Source organism: Lissotriton helveticus, chromosome 4_1 (assembly GCF_964261635.1).
Source record: "Lissotriton helveticus chromosome 4_1, aLisHel1.1, whole genome shotgun sequence".
Lineage (NCBI taxonomy): Eukaryota > Metazoa > Chordata > Amphibia > Caudata > Salamandridae > Lissotriton > Lissotriton helveticus.
This window is the reverse complement of record NC_136063.1, coordinates 294355900-294374714: the sequence shown is the minus strand read 5'-3', so window position 1 is coordinate 294374714 and position 18815 is coordinate 294355900. Positions and strand designations below refer to the sequence as shown.

General features: G+C 42.5%; 1 protein-coding gene across 1 annotated transcript in view; it reads left to right on the top strand.

Moving 5' to 3' along the window:
• FAM91A1 (family with sequence similarity 91 member A1) overlaps nt 1-18815 on the top strand; it is a 217413-nt gene that overhangs the window by 140689 nt on the left and 57909 nt on the right. The window contains exon 18 of the mRNA XM_078686797.1: nt 6166-6279. Coding sequence (XP_078542923.1) covers nt 6166-6279 — 114 coding nt within the window. The remainder of the gene's footprint in view (nt 1-6165; nt 6280-18815) is intronic.

Genomic DNA, 18815 nt, shown 5'->3' with positions numbered 1-18815 from the left:
ATTGAGCGCCGACAGTTGGGGCCATTTGACTTGCCTCCTGAAGTCTGTGATGTTATTCTGGCAGCCAGGCATCCTTCCACAAAATCGGTATACGCCTGCAGGTGGAACAATTTAGTGGCATGGTGCACAGCAAAGGCTGTGGATCTACTCTCTGCCCCTCTTTCTGAGGTTCTCCTCTTTCTTCTTTCTCTTGCCCAGCAGGGCTCTGCTCTGGGCACTATCAAGGGCTTCCTCTCTGCCATTTCCGCCTTCTTAAGGCTCCCTGATCAGCCCTCTTTGTTCAAGTCCCCAGTTGTAAATAGGTTCTAGAAGGGCATCACTCATATGTTCCCCCCTGTTCCTTTCGTGATGCCTCAGTGGGACTTGAACCTTGTTTTGACTTATCTGATGTGTGCTCCCTTCGAGCCACTTCATAACTGTCCTCTTCGTCTTCTTACCCTTAAGACTGCATTCCTGGTTGCCATCACCTCTGCCAGGAGAGTGAGTGAGCTCCAGGCCCTTTCTTCACAACCTCCTTTCATTTCTGTCCATCCGGACAAAGTTGTGTTGCGTACGCGACCCTCTTTCCTGTCCAAGGTAGTCATAGCCTTCCACATCGGGCAGTCCATCACTGTACCCACCTTCTTTCCGCCTCCGCATCCCTCGAAAGAGGAAGAGAGGCTCCACCGTCTGGACCCAAAACGTGCGTTCTCATACTATCTGGATCGCACACGGCAGTTCCGGGTGGATGACCAACTCTTTGTTGGTTACGTGGGCGCTAAGGCGGGACGGGGGGGGGTGCACAAAAGGACCATTTCCCGATGGGTCGTCTTGTGCATCAAGGCTTGTTATTCACGGGCTAAAAAGGAGCCTCCTGTGGGGCTACGTGCCCATTCCACTCGGGCCACGGCGGCTACTACTGCTCTGGGTCGGGGAGTCCCCTTGCAGGACATCTGTCAGGCAGCTACGTGGGCCTCACTGCACACGTTAGCAAGACACTACTGCCTGGGCAGCCAAGTCCGGAGAGATGGCTTTTTCGGCCGTTCCGTTCTCCAGGACTTTCTGGTGTGATTATTGGTTCGCAGACCCACGACCGGGGTTGGTATTGCTGGGGTATCTATTCTAAGGTAAGGAATCTAATACTAACCTGTTTCTTTCAGATGCACAAGCTACTTACCTTCGGTAACAATATATCTGTAAGAAACAGTAGTTAGTATTAGATTCCTGACTGCCCCACCCATTCTCCCCGTTCTGCGAACCGATATCTAGGGTTAAGGTCATCCCCTTTCAGGGCCCTAGTTTCATGGCACCAGTGTTGGTTTTTATCATGGCTCCGCGTTTCTGGCGCGGAAAAGCTGTGTATAAGAACTGATGTCAGCGCGCGATGGAGGTGTCGAAGTACTCCGGCGCCGTCATACAGACGAGGAGCCGCAGACGACGCCTACCGACGTGCAGGGGTACTGCTACGCAACAATTTCCAGATCTAGACTGACGCCTGGGGATAGTCTAAGGTAAGTAATCTAATACTAACTACTGTTTCTTACAGATATATCGTTACCGAAGGTAAGTAACTCGTGCATTAGCACCATATCATTCTCAACTTCCTCTGGGTGTGGGCGTAGTATTATATCCCTGTCCTGGGAGTGTGGCAGTGTTACAATCACTACTTGTGAGTGGTAGTCTTGAAGGACGCCTCCTCGCTAAAACCCTGCGGGCCCTATGTATAGCGTAAAACCTAGACAGGCCTTGCCGTGCCACTGCCGTCTTCAGCCAGTGTTTATGGTACTCCACCATATTGTTTCCTTCTGTGCCTTTATGCAGGTGTACAACTCAAATGTTGTGTCTGTATCATCTCTGCGTCTTCCGGTCTGTACTCCAAGAATCACACTTGATGGTCCATTGTATGTACATATACGCTATTTATATAGCCAAAAGGCAGTATAACTAGTCAAAACCCAGCATAAAGTGAACGAATAAAAGGCTAGAAAGGTGGGTTGTGGATGGTTAATGCATTGTCATTCAGTGTTTTGTTTTAAAAAGTGGGTCTTTAAATCTTTACTTAATTGGAGCATTGTTGTGTGTGTCTGATGGATAACGGGTATGTTGTTCTAGAGCTTGGGTGCATAGATAGAATAAGCCTGCTGCCTTGTTTTTTCTATTTTTTACACTTCTAGGTCTGCAGTCTGATAAAATGCCATAAAAACAAGATGCAATAACAATTCTGTTATTTCCAGTGGCTACACTAGACTACTGTGGAGAGCTTCCTCTGGAGGCATTACTAAAATGCCGATTGTGTAGTGCTGCAATATATGTAATGACCTGAAGGTTATAAAAATGTAGCCGAAATGTCTTCTAAAGGATGGCAGGTTATGGATAGGCCAAAATTCATCAGGCAAATTGAGCAAACGTTTAATAAAAACAAGATCACAAAAATTCATACTCAAACAATATTAGAAACACATTTTAATGTGCATCACTGCCGACCAAGATGGAGACCAAACAGTAAAATCGAGCTAAAAAGTCTTGATCAAATTCATCCATCAAATGATTCATTCAGCAAATCGAAACATATTCAATAAAAAGAGATGTGTGTGGACATTGACCATAGCCAATCTGAACTCAAATCAAGATTCAGAAATTAGTTTCTAGCAAACCGTAGGGGCCATGTATAGCTAGATGGGAATTCTGGGTAATGGGTGTTAGAAACTACACGGTCACTGTGAGCTCTGCTATGGGCAGTGGAATTTGGAGACATAGCGAAAACCAATGCTTGAATAGTTCTGAAGTTTCCAGTTCTCTACAGACACCCCTCAGGAACTTCAGAAATCAGGCTGGTAACTGTATAGACCCTTTTAAACAGCCTTCCACTGTGTTATTGCAGGTATGTATGTTAAGAATTCTGAACATTGTACGCAGCCAGAATTTCCTATAAAGAGTTAGCTTCTCGCAGATACAAACTACATGGCTTGGCGACTAGGTAGCATAGCCACAGACGCTACAAGAGCATTCTGATACCCCATTCAGCCTTCCATATTGGTAGCCTTTTAGAGGGCTCAAACTAGAACTCATCCTCACAAAATCATGCTTATGAAACCTAGGGTGACCTAAGCAAATGGGCAGTTACAGAAGATTATATAGGTTAACTTCCCAGCTGTCACGTTTTTTCTATGCAAGATCGTCAACATCCAAGTAGACAGAGATATTTTTTGCCTGGCTTTGTAAATGATGCAGCTGGATTTGTAGGCTGGCAAGGGGAACCAATGGAGTTCCATCTGGATAGGGATGATGTGATCTTATTTCTTTAAGGTTGGATGAAACGTGCTCCAGAGAATGTAGGATACCCTAGGCATTGTCAGTGTGGTGTTTGGGAGGCTATGGAGAAGGGCATTGACCGCCATTCATATTTGACAGTACAAGATCTTCAACAGCGGTTTTAGAAGTACGACATTGGCTTGCTTCAGAAGAGAGAGCTGGCACCAGGCTTTTTTTATCAGCAATATTTTCTTTGTGAGTGACATTGATAATTTCCAACACTTGTTTTTGCAGTGCTTGCTGGCTACGATGAAGCTTCTTTAGTGTGTCTTAAGTTTTCTTTACTTGATCAGTTTCCTTTAATCAACACGTAGATGGCTCATGTCAGCAATTAATGTGCCAGTCTTAGTCCTTCGTCGACTATGCTGAATATGGGTATGCCACTTAGAGGGAAGAGAAGGGAGCCCTGTGAGCACATCTTAAATCTATCTAATTCCGACATTGGAATTCTGTACACGTGTGCAGAGCTGCTTGACAAATGCTAATGTGCCTTGGCAAAATATTTTGACTCTTACAAGGGCATGCCTTGGAAGGTTTTTGAGTGTATGGTGCATACAGTGCAGCAGATTTAGATGAGGCATAGTAAATCTGCAGAAAGACTACTTTGTGTACGCTAATTCATACTTTTTTGTTAGCATACTACTAAGCATAACAATATATCTTGCATTGAATGGTAGATCACTACATTAAGTCGGTACCGTTTCAATAACAGTGTAGGTGACCATATCCGCCCCACATTTTTTCAAATTGACAAGTGTGTAAAGCTCTATCAGTGTCTCTAAGGATGGGGAATGTACAGGTGGCTGCTATATTTTTATTGGGATTCTCAATGGCAAAGGGTTGATTATTCTCAAAGTTTTAGGTATTTTTGGAAATCTTTGTACTCAGTACCTTGGTTCTCCTTCACAATTTAAAGCTAAAGACAGGCCTTTCCGACATATAAAAGTATGTCTGACGGCTACAAAAGTTTCCTGGTTTAGTCTTAATTTTTACACATTTAAAGTGCTATATGTACCCATTAGAGTGGTTGAGTAAAAATAAAAGAAATGAGAGAACCACCCTATTAAAATATAACATTAATTCAACGGTTAAAATTATGTAGCTGAAAGAAATGTAAAGAGCCACCTCAGTGAGAAATAATCCCAAAAGTACAATGTAACGACTACTATAGTACCTCTGAAAATGTGAGTTTTAATTGTTCATAATTTTTAGCCTAGTGAGCTATAAATGCTATCTAAAATGGTATTGTTCTGTGAAAGATACTCCAGTAGGCACGACTCGACAGTTCTTCATGTTCAACCAGAGGAGTACAAAAATGTTATAGGTCAATTCTCTGAACTAACAAGGTAAACTGAATCTGATAGAGAATTGTTTTTTAATTATGTTGTGCAGGGAAAGATAGTTATCAAAAGTGTTGACACTTGATTAAATTAGCATCAGGGAAAGACTAGCCTTCAGAGAAGCAAACCAGGGCAGAAAAAAAGCATTTTCACCCTTCCAATGACTTGACCTCGCCTGACCATGCATTGTGGACCGCAGGTAAATGGAGAAAATGCAGATACTTCTCAGAAAGTAGGCTAAAAAACATGGCCCTGGTCTATTTTGTAAATGTGAGCTTTACGTTTGAGAGTTTGAATTAGAAAACGAGACTGTGTATCACAGGAGCTAGAAAAGAAGTCACGTGAGTACCCTTTCTGATGCCTTGTATATGTTGTACCATCCAAAATCAGTGTATGTTTGTTTTTAATAAATAAATAAAATAGAAATAGTTCACAAACGAAGACCACCAGCCATTGAATTCAGCCTCAAATGCTCTATTGACTGGAGATCAGGAGGCCAGTACCACACCAGAATGGCTTTGTAAAGGTGCTCAGTAGTATGTATCACAGGTTCAAACCAAAGGACATCATCTTTTATTCAGCAGAAAAGTGCCTTGAAGGGTAAAAGCGCTTTACAAATATCCCCTTTGTTATGTTACAACGCAGTGCAGTGGGTCCTATTGTCTGAGTGAACTACATCTGCTTAAAGGAAAGGTAAAACAAAATAAAGAAGGCTGTTTCTAATTGGTATGCATATGGAAGCAATCAAACATTCAATCATGGGCGATATCAAATGCTACTGTGACCAAGGACTCTAAGCAGAAGTGGCCCCATTGAGCATGCTCATGGCAACGTCCATCCACATTCCACAGCCCACTCAGAAAGCAGATTGCGATGTGGTGTTTAAGTTTAGCAGCTGCGCAACTTTGATTGCACTATTGGTATTGTAAACTTGTACTTGGACAGCAAAGTGCCTTGTCAATGAGGTGCACTGTTCACTTTTCGAAACTGTCAGAACCTGTCAATATTGTAAAATTATTGTAAAGATGCAGTACTCAAGCAGAGCCATAAACAGAATATTCCCTGAGTAATAAAGTGTATTTGCTTACCTTTAGTTTACCTCTGAATTCAGTTGTTTGGCACAAAGCCAAATGCAAGTCTTGTGTGTTCTTGAAAAATATCACGTGTTCCTTCGTAAAACTCTATATAATAGAGTTTCACTAGAGATATTATATGTAAAAATTGGAAGTTCAAACACTCCTTTAGCAAATTAATACCTTTCAGGATGGGCCAGTTCCAAAAATCCAGGCCTCCATCTGTCCCTTCTTACCTTGATACTGCCTAAAGAAAAATGTTTGGTATGTTCATAAACCTTCTCAGTCTATGTACCCAACTACGTACACACTTACTATTCTATTATTCTGTTTGTTGTTGCAGTAGTCACTACAGCTTTGAAAAGAGAATTACAGTTTTAGTATTTTTTTAAATACATAGACAACATACTACAGTCACATAATAGCCCAGTGAATAGCCCGGTGTTTATTCTTCTTTTTAGAGTTATGACCGCTTACTCATCACGTCTTGGGGACATGATCCTGGTATTGTGGCAACATCGAATGTTCTGACAATGCTGAATGATGCTTTAACACATTCTGCTGTACTAATTCAGGTACGATTTCCTATCTGATGTTTAATATTAAATCTGTCTGTAACTAATATGCATAATTATGATCAGCCATATGATTGAAATCCTGATTTTAAAAAACGTGGCACCCATTTGGTCAGACAACTGGTGCCCAACAGGAGCCTGACCGTTATGCATTTGATGTTGTGCTTGTACTGAGATGTTTTGTTTTTTGAGGGTATAAAAAGAGGCTCCAGCAGTTAGCTCTCACTTTAGTTCTACGAACAGGCATTACCATACCAGTAGATGATAATTCATGTAAATAAATGATCTGGAAAAAAAATGTTTAGATATGTTGCAAGGTGTACCTTCCGTAATGTGTCAGTCTGACCCACTGCTATATGTGAACATTACTAATCTGGAATTCTAACTGACGTAATGATGATTGTGTCCAGCTACTGTAAAAGTCTTCTTCATGAAACATTGTGCAATTTTTGTTGGTACTATGCATGTCTTTTAATTCTTTAAATGTCTTTTTGACACAGTTACAGTGATCTCACAGAAATCTTAAAGCAAAACTTTTCTTGATAAAAAAAGAATAGAATGTTCAGATAAAACGGTCACACCAGTTCAAATGCTTTGAGAGAATGTATGCACCCTCAGATTGCTGCCCCAATACTCCATGCACTTCTACCCATATTGTCTATTAGGTCAATGTTGGGAAAGGTTACCCATATACCTTAAGGTCATTTTGTAATCCACTGTCTTTAAGAGACTGTTGTCTTATAATGCATATTAAATATTTTTCCTAAACATACATTGGCATTTAAATTGTGAGACTTGTTGTAGTGCAATCCTCGAAAGGACTGAATTGATATTTAGGAAGTGCACACAAACAGGGCGGCAGCAGATATGGCAAAAAGAAACCATGCTGGCTAGCATACAATTTTTATTTTCCAACTATAAACCTCCAAAGTGAGGGCTTCTTTTGGAAAAACAAAAACATTGTTGGAATTTTCTCTCAACATATGAAAGACACCTTTGTTTCTTTCCTGGCCAGTACCACCACTATTGTCCTTCTTTTTATGGGTGAACAGGTAAGAAAAAAGATGGCAAAAATTGCACCAGAAATGCTTGTCTAAAATAGGACCAGTCCAGCTTTGCAAGGGTTTCTAACAGCTGAGCGGGCTGTAGCTCAGACATAAAATATAGAGGGCTTCTTCTGCCCCTAAATGAGGAGGGGTAATGGGACAAGTGGTTGGCAGAATTAACATCTGACAATTGTGGGAAGAATATTCCATCCAACCTTTAAATGAGGCCTTAAGTGACCTTTTCTCAGAGGCCAAAAAAATTGCATGTGGTGAGAGCAGACTTTATGATCAGTGTCCCATCAGTAGACGCAGCCAAAATGATGGCACTGAAAGTAAAAGTAGTATAGTAGTAACCCAAACGGTGCCAACTATGCCAGCACAATCTGCTAAAGTATGTTTATGAAATTGGGTTACTGGTTGAGGGAGGTAAAACACTACTCAATCAGCTACCACAATTCTTGTCTGGGTGAAACACAAGTAAACCCCAAATTAACATATGCTCAACCTTCTGGTAGGACGGTACAAAAGCAGTCAGGCTTAACTTAGAGGCAAAGTGTAAATTATGTATGCAGCACACAAACAATAATAATGTGAAAACAAAACACAAGAAAAAATCTACACCAATCTATACAAATTGGGTAAAATGTAATACATTATTTGACACCAAAACAACAAAAAATCCAACCAGTAGAACTGAAGATATGCAATTTCAAAGGTTTAGGTAACTATGTTGCTTAAAAGAACCAAGCGCAACATTTGGTTATCTGGTCAAGCTGGACAAGTTCCGGTAGTCAAGTTCAGGTAGACCGCGGTGGAGCGTGGCCCGGATACAGTGACTAAGTTAGTTTAGAAGTGTACCTTAAATCCTGGTTGCAAAGTGGTGAGCCACTCAGCGGCGGTCCACAGCAGCGATGCGAGGTTCTGCTTCAAGGATGCGATGCAGAGCAGCGGTTCCAATAAGCTGTGAGGGCTGTGATGCGGACGTGTGCTGGGGCTGCGTCGGTTCCAATGAGGCACTGCGAAGAGTTGCAATAGGTTTGCGATGCACTACATTGGTTCTGTTGGAGACTACAGCTATGCTAGCAGAACACCTTTAGCCCCACTTCCGGGGAGGGCATCGCTTGGAGGGTTTGGACTCGCAGCAGACAGAGACAGAGACCAGGTCCAGGGGACAAGATAGTTGAAGCCTTTTCTGTCCCTAAGGCTCCGATAAGGAGGCCAGCCAACTAGACTATGAAGTCAATCCTGTAGTCCTGGGTTCAAGATACAAGTCCAGGCCTTCACATTAAGGCAGCACTGTAGCAGTCCTTGCAGCAGAGCAGCACAGCAGATCTTCTTCAGAGTCTTCCACAGGTCCAGATGTGTACTGAAGAGTTTGGTCAGAGGTTCCTCTATTTGTACCTGGTGCTCATTTTGAAAAGAAAAAATATTCTAGAGTCCTCCCCCTACAGAGGTGTTTGGAATTTCTTTCCTCCCTGCCCTGGCCCTAGCTTGTCTGGGGCCATAAAAGACTAGTGTAAATTCCTTCATTAGTCTTTGTCATGTGCAAGTATGGTAGGTGAAAGCTCTGCTGTCCTATCCAGTCCGAGATGGCGATTCTGTCAACAAATATTCCTCCTTTGGCTCACTCTCTGGGACCACTATACAAAGACCAACTGACAGTTACACCTAGTCATGTGACACAGGATACAGGCACCAAATGGATGGAACAAAAAAATGCTAACTTTCTCAAAGTGGCATTTTCAGACTTTGGTTTAAAATCCAACTTTACCACTATGGAAGGTTTTAAATTACAATTCCTTAGACACCAAACTCGACAGTCCCTCTTGCTCCCAATTGGAAGTTATCACTTAATGTAATATGGTAATCCAATGTTATCCTATGGGAGAAACAGGCCTTACAGTAGTGAAAAACGAATGTAAGAGTTTTTTCACTACAAGGACATGTAAAAATTAAAAGTAATTGTCCAACTTTTTAAATACACTGCAGCCTGCCCTGTGAGCTGTTTAAGGCCTACCCTAGGGGTGACCTGTATGTATTAAAAAGGAAGGTTTAGGCCTGGCAAAAGGTTTATTTTCCCAGATCGAAATGGTAGTTTAAAAGTGCACCCACAGGCTGCAATGGCAGGCCTGAGTCATGCTTAAAATGCTACCTGAGTGGGTGGCTTTGACAACTAGTGCTGCAGTCTCACTAGTGCCATTTAATTTACAAGCCGAGTACATGTAGCACCACTTCACTAGGGTATTACAAGGAAATTAAAGATGCCACTTGGGTGTACGCCAATCTTACCATGTTAAAAGGAGAGAGTGCAAGCACTTTAGCACTGGTTAGCAGAGGTAAAGTGCACAGATTCCTACAAGCCAAAAAAACATGTTCAAAAAACAGGTAGGCGAAGGCAAATTATTAAGGGATGACCATGCAGAGAGGACCAAGTCCAACAGCATAAATAGTACGACAACAGCGTGCTTTAAGGTGCTATATAAGTATACATTCCAATACTGGCTTTTAATTTAATGGACATAAGAGTTTGTGCTACAGTGGCAAAAATAAGAGATGGGAGGTTGACGCACCCAATCTTTACAGTTTCAAGGGATGCTTTTGTGTCGACCCATGTGGAAGCCAGACATTTGTAGAAAGATTACCTATATGGTGGTGTTAGCGTTACTTTTCAAAGAGTGAACAAAGATTCCACTGTTATCGCCCCCATCACTATCCAGCTGCTCCTTTTCGAATGTCTGCAGTACTGGACAGGGTTCTGAGTCTGTTCTTGCAACAGTGCTTGAATACCTCTGCTTTGGCAGCCAACTGTAGTTTCATATTCCGTGACTTGTCATCCACTTTGGCACAGTTGATCAGGATACTCAAATCGTCAGAAATTGGGTTATTAGTGTGGCAGAGTGGCCCTACCTACGTAATAAACACAATCTGTTTAGTTTTAGTGTTAAACTCTGCTAATCCCATGTTTTCTGTGGCAGGCAGTGCCCCATAAAAATGCTTCTTAAGTTAAAGAAGTACTAGGTAACATTAAAGTTAAGAGCACAACCCAAATCTCAAACCAATTTAGTAAAATGAAGAAAACTTAAATAGACAAAATGGCAAAAAATGTATTAGGGGAACTCAGGATATGATTTTGTTAAAGTTTTAAAGCAAAAAGAACCAAGAAAAGACAAAGCAACAATCAAAGTAAATGTTCATGGTAGACCAAGAGACCTATGTGTGATTTCTGTGAGATGGAATAGGGGTTGGGTATGATCTGTGGGCTACACCAATCAAACGTTTTACCTGGGAACTGTTACTTTTTTCATTTACCCGATTGTCCAGCTGGGCAAGGCAGAATGTTGAAGGCTGGACATTGGTTATATAGCACAGTGGGACAGAGACTGATTTTGTAGCAGCTGAGGTTGCTTCACTGTTGAGATGAAGTCTTCCCCTAATCTCCATCCTATATTCTGTATCTGTAAACGTCACTGAGTTGTAGCCACCATGGCTCCACTTGGGTGGGATATTTCTTTTCGCTGGACCCAGCGGTAGACTCAAATGCCAGGTGGAAATGGCATACTGAACAATTTGCAGGCAGCCAGGTCACACAGTTCTCGCAGGTACTTTGGAGCCTGGTCCCAGTTCTCCAAATGTTTTTCTTTTAAAGTACTAATACACAATATTTCCTGATGCTGGGAAAATCATTTGTGGTCTTTCTGACAGCCCCAAAGTCAACCACACATGTTCCTCTTTCCATCTAGTATCACTATGTTGTCTATCTAAGCCGGTTTACAACTACGCAGCCTGTTCTTCCACATAGAAAAAAGCCATTTGTCTGCCTTATATGTCCATGAGGCAGTAAACAGGAAACCAAACAGACAAACCTTGCAGAGTTTCCAGTCGCTGTGTGCATGTGGAAATCTGTCCTTCTTGCGTCTTCCTCCTACAAATCTTCTTGTCTTCAGGTAATATTCCAGGCCCAGGAATTGTTCTGAGGATTTGGTGGTAAGGTGAAATGTTTCTGCTGTGCAATAGCCAGTGATTACCTATACCAATCCTAGCAGTGTTCCTACTTAAGGCAATCCCTCTTTTTCATTACTTCTGTTTCACCTAACCACAAACGTTATCTGGGCCTTCGTTAAAAAGGCAGAAGTTTGGCCCCATCTAAGGAGCTCTGAGTCCACACTCTGATCCACCTTTCTGGAATGGTGCCTTTCCCCTTGTTTCTGATCTGAGAACAGCTTTGCCTCTTGCTGTCAGCAGAAATGAATGTCTAAGGGACTTCTCTGGATGAAAGGGTTCTGTCCATTGAATCCCCCTTTTTGTGATGGTGTTGTGAAACGGGAGTTTAATGCTGTAATTCTGGTCTCCTCCCAGACGACTCACCCCAGCTAAGTGGTCCCTGTTTGCACCATCTATTTCAGGCTTAGAAGTGGCGGTATTTTCTTCTGGCAAGTTATCACTTCATGCTTAATTGTAATGCAAGTTGCAGTCTATATAGCAGTGTTCCTTGAGCCTACTCAGAGGGTCTGCGACTGCTTAGACAATAAATATTATTAATAGAAATGAATATGGCTAATAAATTGTATATAAATAAAGAATTAAATTGTAAAATAGAAAATTATAAAACGGTATGTAAATGTGAAGAAGTTAGAAATTGGAGGCTGAAAATTAAGTTAGTATTGATTCGCAGGAACAGTGCAAGTACATCAAACCGAATATAGTATTGATGATGAGTGGCCTCAATTGAATTTAGAAAAGCTCCATCCTTCCCATTAAAATCAAATTTTTGATATTTTTTGATATGCGTTTCTTATTTAAATAAAATATTTCATCATTAGTGTATTTGTTTGAATGCTTTTTTCTGAATTTTATGTGTATTGTTTTGTGGTACAAATGATCAAAAATGCTTAAGCTGGTGTCTCTGGCTTCAAGTAATGACAAAGTAGGGGTCTTCGCATTTCAGTAATTAATCCGCCGGTGTCCCCTGATTCCAATGGATTCAGTGGGGATGAAATGAAAATAGGTATTTATAAAGCGCTGCTACGCACGAAGAGTGTCCCGGCGCTAAACCACCAAAAACCGATAACTAAGAGTTCCACCTAGCCTGCCAGAAAGTTTTTGCTGAAACAGCCAAGTTTTTTAGCTGTCTCCTGAAAAGTAACAGGTCCTTGGTCTGTCTAAGATAAAACGGCAGATCATTCCTCACAAAGACCTGAAAGTTAAAGCATATCCCTGTCCAAGAGTGGGCAAACTTGGGGATGAGCATGATTGCCCGTCCGGCAGACCTCAAGCCCCGTTGTGGCCGATTGTGTTGGACCCTCCTTCTCAGATAGGTGGCACCCGTACCATGAAAAGCTCAATACGCCAGCACTAGGGCCTTAAACTGAATCCTCTTTTTAACCGGGAGCCAATGCAAAGCCTTCAGGTAAGGTGACATATGCATCCTGGGATTTACCATAAGAATAGCTCAGACTGCAGCGTTCTTAACAACCTGCAGCCGATTGAGAAGATATTCTGGTAAGCCCAGATACAGTACATTCACGTAGTCCGGATACCCAGGGTTCCAGTAATAATTAAATTGGGGTCCACAGAAGTCGAAGGTTAAGAACCGCTGCTCTAAAGGAAAGCAGTACAGCAGAGAGGGTTTAATTTTATTTGGACTTCAGGTAGCTCAGAATGGTCTTTATAATAGTTACTTTTTCACTGCATATAGCACCTACAAAACCAGTAGGTCCCGCTTACATTTTCAATCCTGAAAAAATATGTAACAAAAGCCTGCTGTAGTAAAAAAACAAAAACTAACATTGCTTTCTGTGTACAATGCATCTTTGAGATAAATAATTTAATGAGTGATGATTCATTGTACTTTTGTGATTCAATATAGTCTCCTAACCATTGCAGTGCAAGCACTCCATAAAAGATGCATTGATACAACAAATAACTAATTACATGAGAGTGAAATACTCCTCTGGACAGAGCCAACCCCCACTAGATTAGAAACCTGTATTTCCATTTCCATTGGTGTGTTAATTGGCCGTGGGTAATGACCTTGTTTGCTGCTAAGGGGCATCGTTATTAGGTTTCGCCCTGGCGTTGCAACTGCGTAGCAGTTGCTCCGCCCAAGGCGAAATCTAATGTAATCTCAAGAGTGGGGACTTGAAACCGCCCCTTCTTCCATTGGCTAGCTCCATAAATGGAGGCTAGCCATTGGAAGAGATTGGCCGTCAATCACGTTTTCCAGTGAAAACGCGATTCGGGGGCGTTTCTGGGTCTTTTTTTAAGCCCCATCCCCTTGTTGCCGTGTGTCCCGGGCCGCACTGTGATTGGCTGCAGGCGCGGGACACCCCTGTGACGTCATTCCCCGGCCGCGCCGTGATTGGCTGCCGGCCGGGACCTGACTCGTTTCATTTTCAAGTCAGATACTTTTGTTTTGTTATCGGATAACGTCTTTATATTGTCAATACACTCCACGGTCTTCGTGCATTGATTTATATTATGCTGACTAAAGTACTGCTATGATCGCCAAATGGGCCCTTCTCTGACTCAGATTCACCCTGAGAGTGTTCACGCCACTTGTCTTTTGTTGTGAGGACGGATGCCTCTTTCCTCCCAGACTTTTCTTTAGAAACAACATACTACCGAAAAACATACTACATGTAGTATGCCGCCTGTCGCAGGCACCACAGCTCCACCTGCCCTTTCATAGGTTTTTCAAAAACGTGTAATTTGTATTCAGCTGAGAATGCCCTCTCTACCCCCAAGCTCGCCCCAGTGACAGACTTGCAGCGCCCCCAAAAGTCAGGGCCTGGCACTCTCGCCTCCCCCCAAAGCAGACAGCGTATTAGACTACCGAGTCCTTCGCTCAGACCCAAACCTTGCACCCTCTGACAGGCCTGCAGCGCTCCATACCCCCTCCAACTCAAGGGAAGTTCCTGTGCCAGAGTAGGACGCCTGCCAGAGTCGCCGAGGCCCTCGCTACCTTCCCTGCGTCAGGTGCGTCAGGACCCCCGGTACTCCGGGTTATCTTTTCTTACACGTGCACCCCCCCCGCTGCCGGCGCCGTGGGCTTTCTCATTCCAGTCATAGGCTTCTTGCCCCGCCTGTGCCCCTCTGGCGAGTCCTGCTGCTGCTGGAGGTGCCCGGGCAGCACCCCCGGACAGGGTGGTCCCGGGTGGTACTCCACTGCGGCGGGGCTGTAGTGTCATGTATTCCTATAGGTCCTGAATCGATCCCCCTATTCCTGACCCTATTCTAGTTAAACAAACCAACAAGTTAACTAGCAGTCAGCCCATGAGGCAGAAAACCCCCATGATGCAGATACCGTTATCTGACGCAGTCACACTACGGCACAGGAACGTGTTATCTGATTAGGTCATAACGCTTGCGATCTAATTAGACAAGCGATATTTCTCCAGCCCCTGATAAGGCATACGGAGTTCTCATAACAAATCAAACCTATGACAACCTGGGCAAAACCCTGCGGCCATTGTTTTGATTTCACCGAGAACTTTAGTAAAAGAATGTGCTAACGAGCAAGTCGTATGACATCTTTATTGACGTATCTATGTCCATCCTTACGTCAGCTAAACAAATGGAACCAATAATAAAACTAAAGAAATCAAGAATTACAAAATAAATGCAAGCATAACCGGCAATTAGTGAAATACATAACAATAAAATACATAAAGAATATTGCAATGGAAAGTCAGAACGTATAATATTAAGAGCATATATATCAACCTAAAGATTAAGTATCACTTCTAACCTTTTGCCTGACCACAAGTGTGCATTGCCCTCATCCAGTGCTCTCCATTCACCACTCATCTGCCCCCCCCTATGCTCCTCACAAAGACCAGCCCACACCGCTCCCCTCTACCCCTCAAGTCAGATTGCATGACCACACCTCAATACCACACAACAGATCTCTCTCAGCTTCCCTTCTACCTCAGAGGCTCTTGTAAGGGCCTAGCCCTCCAGTCTTACAGTAGTAAGGATCCACCAGTTAATTTCTGCCACCAGACCATTTGTCAAAAGCAATACCAAAAGCTCAAACTTTAACAAAGGCGAAACCATTGCATTGTAAATGCTTGTTTTTTGTATTATATCGGAGCTTAGGTGTCTGCGGATTCCCCTCGTGTGTCTCACTCTCTGCATCTCTCTATCTAACTCACTCACACATTATACAAATGACTGTTGTACATGTTCTTCATTAAAACCGTGACAAACACACACTGGGAAGTACTTAAACTTGTGAAAAATCCTTCTGAGGTAGGCCCTTAAATGTATGTGACCCTCACAGAGCAGTAGTTTGGTTCAGTCGGACAGAACATCACTATGAGCAGTCACCCAGTCTCTTAGTGTAGAGCATGCATACAGTTAGAGGCTGTACCCCACCTCTTAAAATTCTGTAAAGAAGCACTTTACATTAAGTATTATTTAAACTTACACGCATGCTCTCCCTCGCTCCATACTCTTTAAACCAATCCCCATTATTGTGTTGGTAAGTGGGTAAAATATGTGTCCGGATGTCATGATGTGTTACTCTCCAAATTCTGTTGGCTGTTGCTTTTTCTGTCTCTCATAACCTTAACCTTAAGCTCAATTAAGACGCATATTCTTTTAATCAGGCTGTTACTGCTTTGTGTTAACGGTCTCTTTGATTGTATTTTTATTTTTTTGTTTTTCTGGTTTACTTAGGTCTTGATTTACTCCAATTAATGGCCTTTTTTCGTATTTTCTCATGTTTTATTTATTTCCTATTAGATTGCTCCTTTTTGATGCAGTTTTTCCTCAAAGTATGACTTTTATATTTTTACCTTGACACTATGTTGTTTATTTGTGTGTAGCATTGCTGTGTTTTAGGTTTTCCTGCTTTATGCATTCTATGATAAAGTAAGAGAAACAAAACACATCTCTGATCTTTTAGTGTATAGAGCCTGTAAATGGCGTCTTCTCAGAATAACTGGGCCTTTGCTGGCAACTATGCTTAAGCACTGAGGCGATGTGGGTGTATGGAGTGGGTTTAATTGCATCTAATTGACTTCCGGGCAGTAGTATTACATCATGTTTCTATTGACTAAGTACTGGGCATGTATAGTCAGGCCATTATCTGAAAACAATATGCTTGTAATTAGTTTGCTAAAATATTGAAGAAATTGAAACAATTTATAGCGAGCTGGAGTTTTAGGATGTAGTTTCAACCAGACTTTTAACACTTCTTAAAAATGGGGGGAAAGGGAAATGTTTTGTAAGTTTTAGAATTAGGCGACAAAACTTTAAATAGGTGACTGCATTATTTTATTTATTCATGATCTTTGCTATTGAATACATGTGGTATTTGTACAGAGCAAACCTAGCCAAAAGGCAGAGGATCAATGTAACATCAAAGGCAAGGACTCAGTTAAAGAGTGATAGGAGAGGTAGCGGGGTTCTGGGAGAAGATGTGTACTGTTACTGCATTGTTTTTTTTCACAGAGGTGCATCTTCAACTTTTTCCTAAACTGGAGTAGGTCTGGGGTGGTCCAGATTGCTGTGGAGATGTTCTACCAGACCCTGGCATCATAGATGTAAACTAAGCCTGCAGCCTTGTCTTTTTTCTCTCCTTTGTTTACACTTTTGAAGGTGTCCTGGCTGTGGGTGACTAAGAGGCATTGAAGATGGGGAGCATGGGTGCAAGATAAGCAGCAGTGCTGGATGTGATGGCTTTGTAAAACTACTGCTGGTTTTGAAGATGCTGCAGCCCACAGGGGAGTTAATAGAGTTTCACCAGCATTGGGGATGATGTGATCATATTTCTTCAGGCCCTGGATGAGAAACGCAGCTGCTTGGAGGGTTCCATTAAGGGGAGCATGATGGAGTCTGAACACTACTAGTGAAGGGCATAGTCAGTGAGTCGCGTTTGAGCCTGCATAGTGTGGATGACGGTGGGATAGGCAACTGTTTTGAAGGCAGCTGAGATGTTCAGCATTATCACGAGGCAGGGGTCATCTTCTTCTGTGTCAGGAGGGTGTTGTCTACAATGTGTAGGGTAGCGATCTCTGTGAAGCAGTGTTATCTGGAGCCAGATTGATAGTGGAGCAATAGGTGGCTATCACTGGTGTCATTTTGCAGTTCTGCGTAGACTGTTTTTTTGCTGATGAAGCGTAGGTGAGTGCTGGGCTGGTAGTGGGTGAGGTCATCCGTGTCTAGTGCAGGGTTCTTTGAGAATGTCTTCTGGGAAGATGCCTTAAGAGAAGAAGGAGCTGACACTAATTAGGGAGAAGAGAGCTTCACCTGAGAGAGCATTGGAAGTGCTTTTGACTGGGTATGTTAGTGGGTTGTGCAAGAAATGGTGCTTTGAAGTATTGCAGGATTGCCTGAGAAGGGGTGGATGCAAATGAAGAGAGCCTTTGCGTCGTCTTGTGTCTTTTTTTACTGAAGAGGTTACTGACATTACACTTGTCTGTTGAGGGTCGGATAGTAGGGTCAGTCCGAGTGTTCCAGTGCTTTATTGTCTTGAAAAGCATTTTAATCCTGTTGGTGGCTTCATTTATGGTGTTGGTAGAGTACATTGCTTTGGCTCGTGTGGCGAGCTGTCTGTGTGTTTTGCAGATGGACTTCTGTATAATGATGTCAATGAGGTTCTTTTCCTCCATTTTCTTTCTTGTCCGCCAGTGGAGCACTTAATTGTCAGCAAGATATTTAGAGTACCAGGGTGCTTAGGCTTTTGGGTGCATTTGTTTAATTTGGAGTGCGGATTTTCACATAGTTTTCCCAAAAAGTGTATTGTGACCTCTGTGTGCTTTAGAAACTCAACAGAAGCTTCACCTTTGTGGAAACTAAGAACACCTTAAAAAAAAGTTTGGGTGGAATCAGTTTTATAATAAACAAGACAACTTTCTACCTCCAGAAAAATCTCATGATGTGATCAGGTATACTAGCAATTTGCGAGGACATCTATGACCTTGAGTGGAAGTGGGGCGAGGAATGCTTGTGATTATGTCCTGGGAGGCGTTGCACTAAGGAGACCCAAAAACTGAGGCCCCACAGACAATTCTTTTGTCTGTTTTGCTACATTGCATCCCGTAAACAGGTTTGTATACAAGGGGCTACTTGTACCAGCAGGAAAGATTATGCTATGCAAATGGGAAATACTTGCTCAACTTGACCAAACACCTTTCATAAATATTATGATCTCGATTTAGTGCTGAGAATTATCTGAGAGATCTTAGTTGAGAAAAAACATATTTAACTAGATCTAAGAGATTCCTTTTAGATCATACTAATAAAGAGTGGCGCCTCGCAGACTCCACTACCCTCCACGCAGCCCCGCCACAGCTCCACCCCACAGCGTTACCTCTGCGAGCCGCCACTGCTAATAAATGCATTACACATTTGGTTCCTCACATTTGCCATGTATCGTTCCTGATTCAGCTCGAGTTTCTGAATCATGATGATGCTATAGGTTTTGCTTGCTTGTTCATCATTTGCATTGCCTGCCTTTGGTTGACCCTGCCTGGGACACTTCCA